Source organism: Salminus brasiliensis, chromosome 2, assembly GCF_030463535.1.
Source record: "Salminus brasiliensis chromosome 2, fSalBra1.hap2, whole genome shotgun sequence".
NCBI classification, from domain to species: domain Eukaryota; kingdom Metazoa; phylum Chordata; class Actinopteri; order Characiformes; family Bryconidae; genus Salminus; species Salminus brasiliensis.
This window is the reverse complement of record NC_132879.1, coordinates 8842877-8862622: the sequence shown is the minus strand read 5'-3', so window position 1 is coordinate 8862622 and position 19746 is coordinate 8842877. Positions and strand designations below refer to the sequence as shown.

Here is a 19746-nt window from a genome sequence, read left to right as displayed (position 1 = left end):
AATGTTGCGTTCCACTTCTGTCAGCCAAGAACAGAAAGCTGAGGCTGCAGTCAGCACAGGCTTACCAAAACTGAACAAATGAAGTTGGGAGAAATGTAGCCTGATCTTATGAGTCTCAATTCCTGGTGAGGCACACAGTTGGAAGAGTTGTAATTTTGCTCAAACAGCATGACTCACTAAAGCCAGTCTGTCTTGCTTTAACAGTCGAGTTTGGTGGAGGTGGTGTAATCGTACGGGGAATGTTTTATTGGCATCAGTCACAGCTGGGAATTGGAAATCGCAAAAAAAAATGGTGTGAGAAGTCTAACTGAGGCTTTAATAAAGTAATAGACTAGATAATCTCCAAGGATTTTCATTAAGGTGGTTTTACCACAATCGTTTCTGGGTGGCACTATAAAGTATCTCTGCAAAATGAAATGTTCTATGCAATGGATATTTTCTTCCTAATTAAATAAATTACAATCATTTGCAAAATACCTGTGGTATAAGTACATATTTTATTTATTTATTTATTTATTTAGTTAGTTAGTTAGTTAGTTAGTTAGTTCGGAACTAGTGATCACACATTTCCCCACATTCTAAAACATGGTTATTGTTTATTTGCATCATTTAAAATATATCAATAAATAAATAAATGTAATGTATGCAATAATAATGGCACATTAAATATGCTGTTTTTAATACATAAAACAGAATAAACTAAATTAATAGGAATTGGGTGAAACATACAGAAAATGTATCTAAACAGTTATTTCAGATAAGAATAATCCTTTATTAGTCCCACAGTGGGGAAATTCACAAATTTACATCGACAACATGTATCATTTGTCAAGTTTCAAAGAAGACTGTATAGTGACAAGTCTGAATTCATTTCACACCCCATGAAAACATTTTTAAACACACAAATGTTTAATCTTCATTTATCCCCTTAAAAAGCCTATGGCCTGCCGGAGGGCTGAAAGTGTTATTACAAACTTCTGTTACTAAAAAACTGCCCCACCAGTTTGTACAGAAGTGCATGTTGTTAATAATACACCTTAGTGTTTAATAAGCCTTGGAGTGTTAAGGAGTTAAACAAAACTGAGACATAGAGATAATATAACTAAACACATACAACTGAAGAAATGTCTTCCCCATGAGAACACTTTTTCTAACAATTACATTTAACAAATGATGTTTAAAAGGGTGAAAACACCACATTCATTGCCACTTAAAATGTGTAAAAACAGGTGCAGCACATTAGCTGCAGATGATTAGAACATGGTAAGAGAGGATTCTGGAGGCGCCTTACTTGTTAAACCCTCAGACATTCAGTTTGGTTTGCTCTTGATTGTTGAAGTGAGTGGTAAAGATCACCGATGGCAGATTCAAAAAGCTCTCTGAGGCCTTCAGAAAGAAGGTGCGTAAGCACATGAGTCTGGGAAGAGTTTTCAAGGATCTCAGAACACTCAGAAATCAGCCATTTACACAAGTGAAACAACTGCCCACATGACCTAGAGCAGACCACTGGAAGCGGAAAGAAGTCTCCAACAATCCTAAAATGTAGCTCTAGGCTCAGTTGATGTCAAATTACAGCATCTACCATCAGAAAGAGTCCACATATGTTTGATATTTGTGGGGAAAATGACATTTTTTTCAGTTGTGTAAGTTTACCTCCATCTCTCAGTATTCATCAAATGAAGATCAGATGTTCAGATGTTTAAATATGTTCAAAAAGCCTGGGCTGGACAGTAAATGCATATCCTATAGTAAGTGGCTTAGCACTTACCTCTGATAAAAGCACAGTAAGGCACAGTCTCAGATGGGGTATCACTTGTTAATACAACAATAAATAAGTATTTATGTTAGTTAATTAATAATAATAATAATAATAATAATAATAATAATAATCTTTTTTTCAAAAGCGTGTTTTCATTATGCAGTTCTGATCTATTTTATAACCCGTATTTGCCTCATCTTGTCGTTCACATGCTGGTCAGCTAAATCTCTCGGACGTGGTGTTTGTTGGCGTGTGAGAGTGCCGGCGGTGCTGGGTGAGGGCCACTGTGCTAATTGGTCATGCTGTTGGAGCTGGTCTGTCTGTATGTACTGGGCTGCGTTACAGCTGTACAGCTTCAGGCCAGAACACAGATATAGAAACAGTGGCTAATCGGCCTGACTGCAGCTTTCCCAGCCAAGGTCAGTGTGGAGCTTCTGGACACTAGAATGCTGCAGTATGGACCAGAAGCCTCTCAGCCTCCCGGTGACCCTTTCTCTTTAGATCTTTAGTGGACAACGAGTTTATAAAAAAGGTTGTTATAATCTTTGATGCTGCCTTTATTCAGTTCACTCAGCTGACAGGTCTCTCTCTCTCTCTCTCTCTCTCTCTCTCTCTCTCTCTCTATCTTTTTTTTTTCCTGTCTCTGTTTTTCAAAACTTTCTCGTTTTACTTTCTCTCTTTCTCTCAAAATCAAAGGTATTTAAAAGAGTTGAGCCTGCTTTTGTTGGCGTAACTATCTCCATTGTTCAGGGAAGGCTTTTGGAGCATTGCTGTGAGGATTTGATCGCATTCAACAACAAGAGCAATGAGGTCAGGATGTTGGATGATCTCCACCCCACTTCATCCCCAACTCTCTAATTTATCCCAAAAGTATTGGGAGGAGCACCATCTATCATCCCGGAGAACACAGTTGCACTGCTCCACAGCTCAATGCTAGGGGGGATTTATAGGGACCCTCTAACCCATGCCAGGCATTGGCATGGAGCCAATAGCTTCATGTTAGTCATGAATCCTGTTTTATTGGCAGGACTTCTGTACAGGGACTAGACAAGCTGTGGGTGTGCACATTTGCACATCTGTTGCAGCCATGGGTGCAGCTTAAAGTATCTGAATGCATTCATTAGAAGAGTGTCCACAAACAATTGGACATATAGTGTATGTTTATAGGTGCATTTACGTTTGTGTACATTTACATACATTTGTGATGCTTATATTGCATGCACACACATACACAGACTCATACATACACACACATGGACACACACAAACTCACACACCGACAGCGCTGATGGGTCTGGCCTTATAACCATCAGATTTGCGTAGAAAATTAGCATCTCATTAGCTTATCAGCTGCTGCCTTAAAGGAACAGCATTCATAATTAGATCTGAGACTGACAGACACACACACACACACACACACTTCCTCATACACCCACATGAGAGAGCTCCATCTCTCTCTGGCTAAAGTTTATCTGAATCAGTGATCCAGTCCAGGCTGAGACGCTCAAGGCTGCAGACTCCTCAATGTACTCTGTACTACAGCAGAGGTTCCCAGTCTCAGTTCCGGAGATCCCATTTCAATATATGAAATATTAGGAGTCCTGGGGGTCCTGTTAAACACTGGCTTTCTAATTGCAAACCACAAGATTAAAAAGCACCTATTAAACCTATCTAGAATTCAAAGTATTTGGCCAAGTTACCCAACTAAAAAAAAAACCTAATAAGTCACCAAATCTGAATCCAGTAGAAGACTTTGTGGATGTGGTAGAACGGATAATTCACATCATGAAAATGCTCCTGATCTTAAAGGAATTGTTATTTAATAACATGTTGTTTTGAAAGCAAACAGAGGTCTTTACACAACCAGACCCCATAGAACTAACCTAGGAGACCATAGCAACAGCCTAACAACCATTTAACAACTCCACAGCGACCACTATGCAACTTCACAGGAACCACCTATCAACTCTTAAGGTATCCATCATAACAACCACGTAGCAACACCGTAACAACCAGCTGGGAAACCATAGCAACTGTCTAGCACCTTTATGGCAACCTCTTAACAACACCATAACAATCACCTAGCAACACTGTAGCACCCATCTGGCAACCACATAGCAAAACCATAATAACAATCTAGCAGCACTAAAGCACCCATATGGCAACCACGTACCAATACCATTACAAACACCTGCTAACATCATAGCAACAGCCTAACAACCATTTAGCAACTCCACAGCGACCACTATGCAATTTCACAGGAACCACCTATCAACTCTTAAGGTATCCATCATAACAACCACGTAGCAACACCGTAACAACCAGCTGGGAAACCATAGCAACTGTCTAGCACCTTTATGGCAACCTCTTAACAACACCATAACAATCACCTAGCAACACTGTAGCACCCATCTGGCAACCACATAGCAAAACCATAATAATAATCTAGCAGCACTAAAGCACCCATATGGCAACCACGTACCAATACCATTACAAACACCTGCTAACATCATAGCAACAGCCTAACAACCATTTAGCAACTCCACAGCGACCACTATGCAACTTCACAGGAACCACCTATCAACTCTTAAGGTATCCATCATAACAACCACGTAGCAACACCGTAACAACCAGCTGGGAAACCATAGCAACTGTCTAGCACCTTTATGGCAACCTCTTAACAACACCATAACAATCACCTAGCAACACTGTAGCACCCATCTGGCAACCACATAGCAAAACCATAATAACAATCTAGCAGCACTAAAGCACCCATATGGCAACCACGTACCAATACCATTACAAACACCTGCTAACATCATAGCAACAGCCTAACAACCATTTAGCAACTCCACAGCGACCACTATGCAACTTCACAGGAACCACCTATCAACTCTTAAGGTATCCATCATAACAACCACGTAGCAACACCGTAACAACCAGCTGGGAAACCATAGCAACTGTCTAGCACCTTTATGGCAACCTCTTAACAACACCATAACAATCACCTAGCAACACTGTAGCACCCATCTGGCAACCACATAGCAAAACCATAATAACAATCTAGCAGCACTAAAGCACCCATATGGCAACCACGTACCAATACCATTACAAACACCTGCTAAGATCATAGCAATCACCTAACAACACTATCCCAGCCAACACGCTCATGTGGGGCTCACACAGGTGAAACATAGCAAGGTGGGTTTTACGGGGGCATGCGCTCTGAATGTGTTTTTACTGGAACCCATTGGGCTTTCCAAATGGGCCCAATAAATACAGCCCACCTTAATTTCACATGGGTCCCATCTAGGCCACATGTGTGGTGTACAACCAAGATGGGGCCCATGTTTAACCCTTTCACTCACCCTGGTGGGCATCCATATGTGGGGCCAACATGGAACCCGTACAGGCCCCACATGGGCACCATAGGAACCACCTAGCAGCACTATAACACCCATCTAACAACCATTTAGCAACATCATAACAAATCAGGATATGAATGTGAGGCTATAGTTTCACCTCAGAATAAAAAGAGGTTCTCCTCATGCTGTGAACTGTGATCAGCTGTATTTCCTCATCCAGGCCTTGTGCTGACAGACAGGGTGACTTTCCTGGTCTAGAACACAGTTTCCCATGATTTGCATACTTATAAATACATACAAATATGCATGCAGCACTTTCAGTGTGAAGCTGTTTTGAGACGGCAGCCTGGTCTCACTGCTTTGTTTTCTGAGTTAGTGTTACTTTGTTAAACTAACAAATGTTCTGTGAAACTATGAAACAATCCTGGAACTTTCGGGTCTATTTATCATCGGTATAAAAAAGCCTTTGCTGGAAAGAACACCCTGCCTACAGTGAAGTATGGCAGTTGCTCGGTGATGCTCTGGGGCTGCTTGGCTTCCTTTTGGCACTGGAAACCTAAGAGGCTGCCTGAACCTTATTTTAGCTACCAGTGTGTTTTAATGGATTTTATGGTGTATCACAATCACAGTATGTAGATGTAGCAGTGTAGTCACAATGTTGATACTGTGTCCAAGTCGTATAGCTCTGGAAGGCAGTCATGTGGCTTTGTTGACATTGTTGATGTTGATGGATGAACAGTCATGGCGTTGACTGTGTAGTAAGAACTGGGATGTCTTATTTTGTATTCCCAGGAGGAGGAGCTGCGGAAGAGTGGAGAAGCAAAATATAATCACCTCAACGAGGACCTACACGTGCTGATAGAGGTTTTTGCCCCACCTGCCGAGGCCTATGCTCGCATGGGACATGCTCTGGAAGAGATTAAGAAGTTCCTCATTCCGGTGAGTGTGTGTGTGTGTGTATGTGGGTAAGTGTGTGTAAAATGTGATTTTACTACTGACTTTACTCTCTTTACAGGGACTAACGGTTCAGAATTTGACAATACATGAAAATCTGAAATGCCTGTGAAAGTGAAAGGCTTAATTGAGTGCATATGTGTGTAATTAAGTCTTTGCAGGGACAAGAAAGTAAAATGTTTTTTTTTTTTTTTTTTTTTTAATTTACCAACCAATTAAGTGTGGTAGTACTAGTTAATTAGTTGAGGTACCATGATACTAAGATCCAAGATAGTTCAACTACATTACACTGAAATATCCAGCAGGTTTTAGCTATTAACCGGGTAAGTATGAGGTACAACGTGGCATGTAATTATTTTAAGTAAATTGAGGGTAACCACCAAGAGTCAAACTAAATTACACTGAAATTCCCAACAGGTTCTTGCCATTAAGCTAAAAGAGGACATAGTAAAATAGACTTTTTAATCATTGCTCCATTGACAACAATAAAACATCTGGATTACTATTGCCTATGAACTTTCACAAGCTTGAGAATCATAGCTAAAGCCCAGATTTCAGACTCTTACTCGTATCTAGGTCATAGACAAGTACCCATAATATGTACTATACTATATAATATACACTGTCTTTGTGCAGACGTTTTAATCCCATATAATTATCTGCTGCAGTTCTTAGAGATTTTTCTGGTTTCTTTCTTGCTTGAACAGTCTATGACAGTCTATACTGACCCCCCCGTTACTGCAAACAGTTATCCAGTTCTGTGATTTTTTTATGTCCTTTATCAGCGTAATACCTAGAACAGTTCTGTAAGGCTGATAAAGAACATCAAGTAATCTCTGAACTAGATTGTTTCATTTCAATTCAACTTTTCTGTCATTACTCTAATACAGGGTTGTACAGTACAGTGAAACCCTGTTAAGCTAAATCTCTGGTGCAGTAGTAGATAAGAACATGGGACAAAAGCACAAGGACAGTAGACACAAGACAAGGTGCATCGATAATAAAAGTCCAATAGACAATATATGCCTCACATAAGGTAACAGTTCAACACCAATTCAGAGAAAAATCCACCAATTTTCCAAAATGTTTACACTACTCAGTGGTTGTTATCCCTGATCAACTCTTCAGTGAGTCCTTCATGAGCAGCATATGGTGTGGTCTAACACACCATAAAAGTGTCTAATCTCACCCACACTCTGAAATATAAGAGTACTAGAAGAGGTTCTTGAGAGTGTCGTATTGGAAGAGCTATTTTTGGGTCCCTAAAAGATCTTTTCCATGAAACAGGCCTTCTTAACAAACCTTTCAAATGATGGTTTTATCAGGGATTTCCATACGTTTTCCAAAACCGCTGTATTAATCATAGTCATACAGCAGATGATTATTTAACAGCATATGAAGATTTATGCAGTCATTCGGAATGAAGGTTTAGTGTAAAATGTAATGAAAGTTACTATGCTAATATGTAAAAAGAATACATACACACACAGCATCACACATGTAAACAAGGTGTACAGTGCAGAAATGAATATAGCAGCTTGGTGTTCAGGTAGAGAGGGCGCACACACACCCAGAGAATCCACAGCCACTTCAAGGACACGGGTATACAGGCAATCACAAACTACAGGACAATGCCACCGTCCTGTGACAGTGATGCCTTCCTCCCTGAGACCCTGAACAACTTCTACACATGGTTTGAGGCACAAAACAACATGTCGGTGAGAAAGATCACGCCCAAGCCGGATGAGCAGGTGTTGTGCCTGACTGCAGTGGATGTGAGGAAAACTCTGCGCTGAGTCAACCCACGGAAAGCTGCAGGACCAGACAACATCCCCGGCAGAGTGCTCAGAGAGTGTGCAGACCAGTTGACAGATGTTCTCACGGACATCTTTAACGTCTCCCTGTGCAGCTCCACTGTCCCAACGTGCCTCAAGACCACCACCATTGTCCCCTGGCCGAAGAAGTCCGCGGTGTCCTGCCTCAATGACTACCGTCCCGTTGCTCTCACGCCCATCATCATGAAGTGCTTTGAGAGGCTAGTCATGAGGAACATCAAGACCCAACTGGCCTCTTCACTGGATCCCCTGCAATTTGCATATCGTCCCAACCGCTCCACGTCGATGCCATCACCACCACCCTTCATCTCTCCCTTACCCACCTGGAGAAGAAGGACACCTACGTCAGAATGCTGTTCATAGACTTCAGTTCAGCATTCAACACCATCATCCCATAGAATCTCACCAAGAAGTTAAGCTTGCTGGGCCTCAACACCCCCCTCTGCAACTGGATCCTGGACTTCCTGATGGGGAGGCCCCAGTTAGTCCGGTTCGGGGACAGCATCTCCAGCCTCAAGACCACCACCAGCACCATCACAATGAACACTGGGGCACCCCAGGGCAGTGTACTGAGTCCTCTGCTGTTCATCCTGCTGACTCATGACTGTGTTGCGAAACACAGTTCTAACAGCATCATAAAGTTTGCAGATTATACAACTGTGCTGGGTCTCATCAGCAAAGGCAAGTCAGCATACAGAGAGGAGGTGCAGCAGCTGACAGACTGGTGTACAGTCAACAACCTTCACTGGAATGTAGACAAGACCAAGGAAATGGTTGTTGACTTCAGGAAAACAAGACACGACCACTCTCCACTCAACATCAATGGCTCCTCTGTGGAGATCATTAAGAGCACCAAGTTCCTTGGTGTCCACTTAGCGGAGAACCTCACCAGCTCTACAGCCAAGAAAGCCCAGCAGCGTCTCTACTTCCTCCGGAAGCTGAGAAAGACCTGTCTCTCCACCCATCCTCACCCTCTTCTATAGAGGGACCATAGAGAGCATCCTAAGCAGCTGCATCACTGCCTGGTGTGGGACCTGCACAGCCTCTGACCGCAAGACCCTCCAACGCATTGTGAGGACAACTAAGAGGATCATCGGAGTCTCTCTCCCCTCCGTCATGGACATTTACACTGCCCACTGCATCCGCAAAGCAACCAGCATTGTGGATGACTCCACCCACCCTTCACACAGACTGTTCTCCCTCCTGCCATCAGGAAGAAGGTACCGCAGCATCCGGTCCAACACGACCAGACTCTGCAATAGCTTCTTCCCCCAAGCCATCAGACTTCTCAACTCAACTGTTACATGCACACTCTCTCTCTCCAACCATTTACCCCATATAAAATGGGAAGCATTTTTGCACAAAGCATTTGCACTAATAACTTTACTACCTCACTGAACTCAATATTTATTACACACTGCATAATTTGCACTCTACCGCCAATTATTTATTATTCTCTGTCTGTACTGTGTTGTGTTGTCTGTCCGCACTTGTATTGTGTTGCACTTGTGTTCTGTATGCACTGTGTCTGTGTTGCACCATGGTCCTGGAGGAACGTTGTTTCGTTTCACTGGGTACTCTGTATGTAGTTGAAATGACAATAAAACCCACATGACTTGACTTGACTTGAGTGAACAGCTTCAGTGGAGGGAGGTCCAGTTAAAGTCCATGAGCCAGTGGAGCTAGCAGTGTGGGTATGGTGAGTGAACTGGAAGGATCAGTAGCAGTAGCAGTTTGTGTGTGTGTGTGTGTGGTTGTGTGTGTGTGTGTGTATTCAGGTTGTGGTTGGTGTTGCTGGGGTGCTGGTGATTCTGGCTCTGATGTTCCTGTACCTCTTCCTGGATGGTATGGGTTGAAACAGGAAGTGGTGGGCTTTAGTGGGGTCAGAGGATATGCTGATGCCTTTGCTTTGGCATCTCTTGTTTTTACTACAAAACACAATTATGTGTAAGTCAGGTTACATTTAAGCAGGGAAGATAAAGATGATAATTATATGGGACTGCAAAGTCTGTACAAAGATATTTTTATATTATAAAGTATTTATAATATTCCAATTTTACCCAAAGGTGCTTACACAGTGCTTTCGAGGTAACACCACCCACTGGTTTAACCTTAAAAAATTGCTTAATGTGATATAAAGGTGTTATGTTTATTCAACTTGAATCGATCGAAGCATTATTTGATTCAAAGTGTTTATTCGAGTTAAATAAAAGCAGTTAAATTGCTCATTACCACATGAAGAAGAACCACTTTTACAGTGTATCTTGTAGCTCAGTCTGGCTTATATCTAGAACTGTGAAAGAACTGCAAAAGAAAGTGCTGAAAAATGAGCATTGTGTTTGTGGAGGGCATTTGTGTGATATTTACTTTGTTTCAGCACAGCAGCATTTTCACACACTCATACAGAAGGACATGCAACCCCCCCCCCCCCACACACACACACACACATACACTAGTGTGCTCATGCATGACGAATCCTCTGTCATTTAGCTCTGAAGTCGCGTTACTGTTTAGCTTGATTTCTGATTAAGCCAGTTTGGTGTAATTAAGGTTTTCCCTCCACCCTTCTGCTCGCAATTAGCACTTTCTCCTGTTTAATGAGGAAGCATTTAGAGGCATGCACTGCTTGATTGAGGTGATAATTTTCACACCAGTTCTCCACTGTGTGTTTATATATATATATATATATATATATATATATATATATATATATATATATGATTATGGACAAAAACGAAATCAAACTGACACACAAATGAAGGATCTTCGAGAATATTTTTTAGAAGCTAAGATGGGAATATTGTAAGGTATGTTTACTCCCTAAGAATGAAGAGTGTACAGATGAAGAGATAAGTAAACAGGTGAATGTATTATTCATGTTGTAAACATTATATCTTATTATTTACACCGTATAATTTTGGAGATATGTAGCATAATGAGCCTCTTTCATCTGAATTCAGAGCTCAGGATCAAAACGTAGACCCTGCGCTGTAGTTTCTTTCAGTTGAGCGGGACGTCAGTTTTATTGTAATTACTCCTATAAACACAAAGCTTTTCATGCTGGTTTTGTGGCGAAAAGTGGTACATTAAATAAGTAAAAGTAGAAAAGGCTTCAAAGTTTCACAAGCAGAGCAATAAATAATGCATGTGGACTTTGGTAGAAAAATAATACTGCTGTAAATGTAATGCAAAATAGGGCAAGTGTGCTAGACTAATGTTAAAATGGTTCTTTTAGCATTGCTATAGAACCCAAATCTTCAAATCCAGACTTGGAATCCAGTTTTTGTTATTGCGGTACATGAAGAGACCTGCAGTGTAATTGATTGGCCACGTAGCATCACACCTACCAAGTATTACAAAGACCAGGACTGGAAACTGGATTCAAGGTCCAGATGTGAAGATGTCTGATCTAGAAGAACCACTTCAGAATCCTTTAAGAAAGAGAGAACCTTGTTTGTAGTAGAAAGTAGCCTTCCAGAGGTGTACAGAACTTTCTCATAAGGTAAAGGTTCTGCAGCCAATTCAGAGAAGAATAGTGGTTGTTATCCCCGAGCTGCTCATCAGTGAGTCCTTCATGAGCACCATAAGGGATGGTAGAGCAGGAGAAGCATTACACAGTGTCATATCTCACATACCTCACTCTGAAAAGGAGAAGGTTCTTGGGAGGGGTGTAATGGAAGAGCTACTTTTGGGGACACTTCTTTCAAAGGATGGTTTAATCAGGGATTTCCACACATTTTTCTCATGTTTAAGATGTAAGCAGTCATTTACAGTCTTTTTTTATTTAGAGTGGTAGTAAATGGAAGCAGTTATTTCTCATGACTACAACACAGATATAGCCATTTTATTTATTGTCCAAACCCACCAGTGAAGCTACCACCACCAGTTTTCTTTGGGACGGTTTTGATTTAGAACTCCCTGCATGCATTCCTCCACCATGAACAGATTCTAGAAATATCTTAGGTCAAGATCTAAGATCTTCTCAATATATATATTTTTAGGATTAAACATAGTTTAACTCTCTCTGAGGGAACTTTTATAAATGTATTAAATTTTTACATTAAATTAAAGTAACAATATGTGTCATTACTACCTTTAAAAAGCAGTTTCAGAATTGCGTGAAGCTCCACTGACTGTAGAACAGTGTCTTTATCATTGTCATTCTTGGCCAGAGCACTGCTATTGCACTTGGAAACTTGTGGAGCGTGGAGCTACACAAGAACCCTTTGCCCGAACCGTGTAACTTATTCGATCTCTTAGTTAAGTGGAGATCTTTCCTTTAGAGAAATGGCAGATAAAGCCAGAGTGTGGTGAGCACAGTTCCCTACACCATCAGAAGAACACCTCTCAGAAACTGGAAAACTGAAGAGCTCTGGTACAGGAAGAGGTCTGACAGACTCAAATCCACAACAGCATTGGACGACACGTTTGACAACACCTTGTAGCTCAGCTGGACCAAGTTTCAGTTTCTGTGAGCTGTGAAGAGAGGACTTAGAGCTGCAGGTTTGAGTGGCAGAGGGTTTATTAAGAAAAGCAAGCTTGCCTTGGACATGCAGCACTGCCACTGCTCTGGGTTTCCTTAAAAAGAAAATCAACTCAGTTAAACACACAGATCTGAGCAACAACTTTGGTTCATTTGGTTTCGCATTTTTGGTTGTTTATGAGAATGTGGTGTAAACATGCCTTTATGTGTGTTCTTTAGAGAAAAAGAGAAAATACAGCTACTGATAAAGGAGGCAGAGAGAGAGAGTGGTAGAGAGAGATTGAGAGAGTGACAGAGAGGGAAAGAGAGAGGGATGAGAGGAGTAACCATAGGGACTGGGAATTTATTTGCTCTGCCTCATTTATTATGTATAAGGTGTGTGTGTGTGTGTGTGTGTGTGTGTGTGTGTGTGTGTGTATGTGTGTGTGTGTGTGTATGTGTGTGTGTAGCTTTGGGTCCTCCTCATCAGTGCATCGTTATTAATTGTGTTTCTAATGCTCTTTAACAAAGATGTATGTGTGTAATGGGTGTATGTGTGTGTAATGGGTGTATATATATATGTGTGTGTGTGTGTATGTGTGTGTGTGTGTGTGTGTGTGTGTGTGTACATATAAAAAAAGTAATTATGTTTGAGGACTTCCACTCTAAGGGGGAAATTTGTGTGTGTTTGCAGGATTATAATGATGAGATCAGACAAGCTCAGCTGCAGGAGTTGACATTTCTGAACGGAGGATCGGAAGACGCTAAGGTTCCAGCAGTGAGAGGGAAATCCAGTACCAGGGCCAGAGGCACACCTGCACCCGGCTCACACAGGTACATCAATTCTGCACACCTGAGCCTGGCTCACAAAGGTACAACACTCCGGTACACCTGAGTCTTTTTCATACAGGTACAACACACCTGTACACCTGAGCCTGGCTCACATAAGCACAACACACCTGCACACCTGAACCTTTCTCACATAGGTACAACACACCTGCACACCCAAGCCTGGTTCTGACAGGTAAAACACACCTGAGTCTTTCTCATACAAGTAAAACACACCTGTACACCTGAACCTGGCTCACATATGCACAACACACCTGCACATCTGAGCCTTTCTCACATAGGTACAACACACCTGCACACCCAAGCCTGGTTCTGACAGGTAAAACACACCTGAGTCTTTCTCATACAAGTAAAACACACCTGTACACCTGAACCTGGCTCACATATGCACAACACACCTGCACATCTGAGCCTTTCTCACATAGGTACAACACACCTGCACACCCAAGCCTGGTTCTGACAGGTACAACACACAGAGTCTTTCTCACACAGGTACAACACACCTGTACACCAGAGAGCAAGTATACACACAGGTACAACACACCTGCACACAGGTAACATACACCCAGTTTGCACTGGTCCAATATACCTGCACACCTGAGCCTTCACTGTGCTTACACAGGCACAGTACACCTTCGCCTTGCTCACATAGGACCAGTTTCTTCACACATGCACACCTGCATCCTCCTTACACAGATACAACACCAGCACACTAACACAGTCTCCGGCTTACACAGGTGCAACACACCTGCACACCTGAGTCTGCCTCACACAGGTACAACCTCTGTATCCAACTCAGCCTGCATCTGTGGGTGTGTATGTTGGTGTCTTTTGGAGTGTGGGTACTTAATGCACTATATGACCAAATGTTTGTGGACACCCCTTCTAATGAATGCATTCAGCTATTTTGGGTTTCACCCATTGCTGACACAGATGTGCAAATACACACACAGATTGCCTGCTCTCTGGAGCAGATAAACATGGACCTATTGGCTCAGTGTGGATGTGGGGTATAAAGCCTCCAGCGTTGAACTGTGGAGCAGTGTAACAGTGTTCTCTGGAATGATGGTGCTCCATGCAGTACTAATAAGATGAGTTGGGAATGAGGTGGGGTGGTGATCAGCCAACATCCTGACCTCACTAACCCTCTTGTTGCCACATGTAGTCAAATCCTTACAGCAATGCTATAGATAGTAGAAAGGCTTCTTCCCTGGACAGTAGAAGCAGTTATTCCAACAAAAGCAGGGTAAACTCTTTTTTAATAGCCTTGATTCTGGAAGAAACAGTGCATGAGCAGGCGTCCCAATATATTTGTCTTTATAACGTACGTTCATTAAAACACAAACTTCTGAAACAGAAATGGAAAAAGAAACATTGAAATGAAGATAGATTTACTGACTTTTTTCCACCTTCTGTCTTCAATTATGAGTGTTTAGCACTTTCTTTTTTGTTCTGGCTAATTAGAAGAATGTTTAACGTTTAACTCTCTGCTCTGCACTGATGAGATTTTCACACTCGTTTTCTTCCCCCTCTGTGGTTTACAATAAGAAAAACGACTGCGGATATGAAATACACCATCACATAAGTAGTGTACCTAACCTGTTTGAGATGCAGAGGTTTTGTCACTGTAGTGCATGGCAATACTCATGGTAGGGTTTACTATGAGAGGATAGATGTTGATGCTGCAGATGTTTATTGTTTGTGAGTAAACTGTAAATTACTGATAAACAGATAAAGGAAAGATATGCTCTTACTGAGAGAAGATTATAATTAGATGGGTTTCAGATCAGTTGAGTAATTAGCATGCGCTGGGTCTAATTTTAGAGTGCGGTAAGAAAGTCGGTCTCAGGGGAGGGTGGAAACCATCTGTATATATTTGCACAAATAATTACATGAGCTTATTATTAAATACCCATGTGAGCAGGGTGTGAAATTGCAGCTCGGGCTGAGGTGAGAAGACACAGATCAATGCGGCCAGTTCATTAAAGGGGAGGAGCTGTGACAGCAGCGGTGGCACTGCTTGGGTTTTCGGTCAGCCGGTGGTCAGACACTCTAACTGGCCGCTTGATTGATTATTATAAGAGATAGCGTCTCACCTAATTGCTGCAGTATCGCGCTTGAAATGGAGATGAATCTTCCACCCCACACTTGGTCATTATAACTGTAATGACTGATCGATACAGTGGGATGGGAAGGCTCTGCATGGGAACAAGGCCGAGGACGTTAGATGACTTTCCTTGGCTGCGTTCGGTGTTTGATGGTGCTGATAGTCGTTCCTGCCTCCCACTCACCTCCCACAGATTGAAGCCCTGTTTATGAAGCTCTGTTTATTCATGAAGAACTCAACAGTTTGCATATCTGCACATACAGTACAACACAGACTTGATATTTTTCATGTGTGAAAGTTATGTAGGATTTGGCAGCACTTCATTTGGATGCTTTGAAGATGTTCACCTTCTTTTATACCCAGATTCAGAATTTTTTAATATTTCTGGCTTCATGAAGGACCTTTTTTTCTATCTTTTTTCTGTCTTGTGTCTATGGCATCACTCAAAAAACTTTTTATAGTAGATTTATGTTTATGAGTGTGCAGATATGCATAACACTAGTTAAAATGGAATTCCACCAGTTATTTTTAAGATTAAATGCTTTATTAAAGATAATCAGAATCATTAAGAGTGGATTTGGAATGAAATACTTTGATCTAGGGAAACTAGAGTTAAGGAACCAGACGTCTGAATCAATTCCATGGCCACAGGTGCATAAAATCAAGTATCTAGGCATGCAGGCTGCTTCTACAAACATCTGTGAAAGAATGGGTCACTCTCAGGAGCTCAGTGAATTCCAGCATGGTACCATGATAGGATGCCACCTGTGCAACAAGTCTAGTCATGAAATTTTCTCAGTCAACTGTCAGTGGTATTATCACAAAATGGAAGTGATTGGAATTGATAGCAACTCAGCCACAAAGTAGTAGGCAACAAAAAATGCCAGAGTGAGGACAGCGGATGCTTGTGCACAGAGGTCGTCAACTTTCGCAGAGTCAATTACTACAGACCTCCAAACTTCATGTGACCTTCAGATTAGCGCAAGAACAGTGCATAGAGAGCTTCATGGAATGGGTTTCCATGGCTGAGCAGCTGCATCCAGGCCTTACATCACCAAGCATTGCAAAGCATTGGATGCAGTGGTGTAAAGCATGCCGCCACTGGACTCTAGAGCAGCTTCTCTGTCTGGCAATCCAATGCACAAGTCTGGGTTTGGCAGTTGCCAGGAGAACGGTACTTGTCTGACTGCACTGTGCCAAGTGGGGTTGTTTTTCAGGAATGCTTCAGCATACCAAAACATTTTGGTCAATTTCATGCTCCCAACTTTGGGGACAGCCCCTTCCTGTTCCAACATGACTGCGCACCAGTACACAAAGCAATGTCCATACAGACATGGATGAGCGAATTTGGTGTAGAAGAACTTGACTGGCCTGCACAGAGTCCTAACCTCAACCCGATTGGGATGGATTAGAGCAGAGACTACGAGCCAGGCCTCACAAATGCGCTTCTGGAAGAATGGTTCAAAAATTCCCATAAACACACTCCTAACCTTGTGAAAAGCCTTCCCTGAAGAGGTGAAGTTATTACAGCTGCAAATGGTGGCCCGACATTATACTAACCCCTATTAAATATTCATTTATGGATTACTGAAAAGATTAGGATTGGGATGTCAGGAGAGCAAATACTTTTGGCAATATAGTGTATGTTCTATAAAATGGCCTCCTTGGCATGATTTGAGATGAGGTGTAATTTATGCATGCAGATTACACAATGCTAATGGATGAATTACGGCATCAGCAATTAGCTAGTGTTAGCTAGCTACATTAGCCTTGTTGTGCATTAACATTTATGGCATTTAGCTCTTATGCTACACCAACTGCATTACATTCAACGTAAGTAAAACACCCTTCATACAAACGATTCGTACTATGTCTCCCTAACCCCACCCTCTTGTTACAGCCTTGCTACACCTGTTTTCAGTTTCTTACTCTTCCAGTTTGAGATCCATCCCAGCTGTTCCCAGCTAGTTTAGTATGTTTTAGTTGTGTATTTTCACCACCTTGTTTAGTCTGTCTGTTTACTTTGTCATTCCCAAGTTTCTGGGATCAGTTATTCACCTGTGCCTGTTTGTGTTTGCAGGAGTAGAGGAGGCGTGCCTCCTCCTCAGGCAGCAGTTCCCCGGGGGGTGGCACCTAGAGGAGCCCCGCCTAGCCGTGTTCCATCTAGCAGAGGGAGGGGCGTTCCTGCACAGAGAGCACGTGGAGCTCCGCCTCCAGGAGGGTATAGACCACCTCCGCCCGTAGTGCAGGACTCATATGGAGAATACGTGAGTATCTATACTCAAGTATTACTGACTCAATTATTATGTTTTTTCCTATTGTAGCTAACAGGTAAAGCATATAGCCCACCAATTAGCACTGTGCTAACTGCTAACCTGCATCATAATTTGCCTTAAATCATGTGCAGTTTCAGTAATAGCTACTAAACTTGCTTTTATGGTTTTAGACACTGTTTGAAAATAAATACTAAATTTACAGTTGTAACATTTTCTGATGGGAAAGTTCCTTCAGCTTCTTTCCATTTCGTTTAAACATTCATTTAAATGAAGATGAATGGATCTCAGTGAGCTTACAATGGGATGATAACAAACCAGTGCCTGCTTTCTCAAAAACAGGCTTAAAGCGACACTGTGTAGCATTTTTACCTTAAAATAGCAGCTTCAAAATTGTATTGATGCTCGGCTGACTGTAACAGCTACCATTATTATAGCACGTTGCTAACTGCACTATGTACTTCTGGTGAAGTGGGTAGGACAACGCTTATGAAGATTTGCGCAGTGCTGCGTAACTCGAGTTATAGTTTCGTAAAATCCGGTAATATTACTCTACTGCCTCAGTCCACATGCTTCTTTACCTTCAGATGTTGGCTCTGTATCTCTCAGCTCATCCAGAAATGCATGTGTAAAGTGTGTCCATGAGGGGATGCTGAAAGTGCGAATTACACTTCCATACTCTAGGGGGAGCATTTAGCAGACACTCTTATCCAGAGCACAGACGTGCTTCCCTGTTCACTCAGAAAATACTCTTAGCTAGTTTGTGTCAGCTAGGATCCAAAAGACACCTCTAAGCTTAGATACTACTAAATACAGAAGTCAGGAAAGACAGGAAAAAGTCTGGATTATTGTCTCCCATGAATCTTAAAGCATGGTGGGTCAAGCTGATCCAGATTTGAAGCTCGAAGGGATCTTGGTAAAGAAGGTGGTCAGCGATGCTTTCAGGAGACCCAGGCCTGATGATAAACCATCGTTCTGCTGTGTGAGGATTTGTTAGCCCGAATTACGGCCTGTGTACACCTTGACATATTCATCCAGCCAAGCGCACTTCACTCCAGTCCTTTGGCTTGACTGGAGCCCTGCCAGGAAACCCCTCAGCACCTCTCCCGCAGGGCTGTTGGCTGGAGTATGTGGCGCTCTAACAGACGGCCGGTGTGGCGGGGGGTGACTAGGATGGGCAAGGTGCCCAGTGGGCGCCCATATCTAACCACATCCGACAGGTTTATTCCGGGGGTCGCCATGCAAACGCGCTGAGGTCGCAAGAAACGACGCCGTCGCCAGCTGCTCTCCGGGAGCACGGCGGCTGTAAACACCCTGTCTTGAGCACGCACACACTCACCTGGAATGCACACCAACACACTCCTGAAACATCTGGCCGATGATAAATGCAGGGGACTCGGCACAAATTGGGGCTCATCATGCAGACACACACATAGACATGCACAAACAGACACAAACACACACAAGTGTTTATTTACCCACAGCCGTTCTTGTTTATCTAGTGGATCACAGTAGTGGAGAATTCTGAGTGCTGCTGTTTCTGATGGTGTGTTTTCTCCTGGGCCTGTAGACAGATCTAATCGCTCCTCTCTCTCTTAGCCTGTTAGCCTTTTCACTTGGTCTTAACGTGAGCATATTCGGGGGGGGGGGGGTCTTTAATAAATCCACTGATGAGTTTTAAAAGCCAGTCGCCAGAGGCTGCAGACGTTATAGGATAGGGGATAAAGCTAGATCGTATGACAGCGTAATCAGGAAATCATATAAAACTGGCGCCTTAGCCATGTCACGATTAAGCTAATCCTAGAACAAAGCCCAGTGTTCTACCAGCCGTTTATTTCAGCCTCATGGAAGTATCCTGTTCTGCTTGCTTCTCTGTAATACTGTAGATCTAATACTGTAGGTCTTAGCCCTCAGTTACTAGTGTTGCTTTGCTACACATTTCATTTACTGTGCATTTATGATGTAAATTGCATAATAATTATGTAATAAAGGTCCCAGTTTGTTTTAAGCATCTCTAATAATACTTTTATTACTATTACAACCATTAACCATCATTACTTTCATTATTCCTACCATCTCTACTATGATTATATTAGTCATATTATAGAATGACTATATCAGCACACCTGAGCAGTAGACATT

The 19746-nt window shown here is 42.3% G+C and overlaps 1 protein-coding gene across 1 annotated transcript in view; it reads left to right on the top strand.

The window, feature by feature from the left end:
* khdrbs3 (KH domain containing, RNA binding, signal transduction associated 3) overlaps window positions 1-19746 on the top strand; it is a 167817-nt gene that overhangs the window by 101894 nt on the left and 46177 nt on the right. The window contains 3 exon segments of the mRNA XM_072674285.1: window positions 5917-6063; window positions 13070-13209; window positions 17412-17598. Of these exon segments, the coding sequence (XP_072530386.1) occupies window positions 5917-6063; window positions 13070-13209; window positions 17412-17598 (474 nt within the window).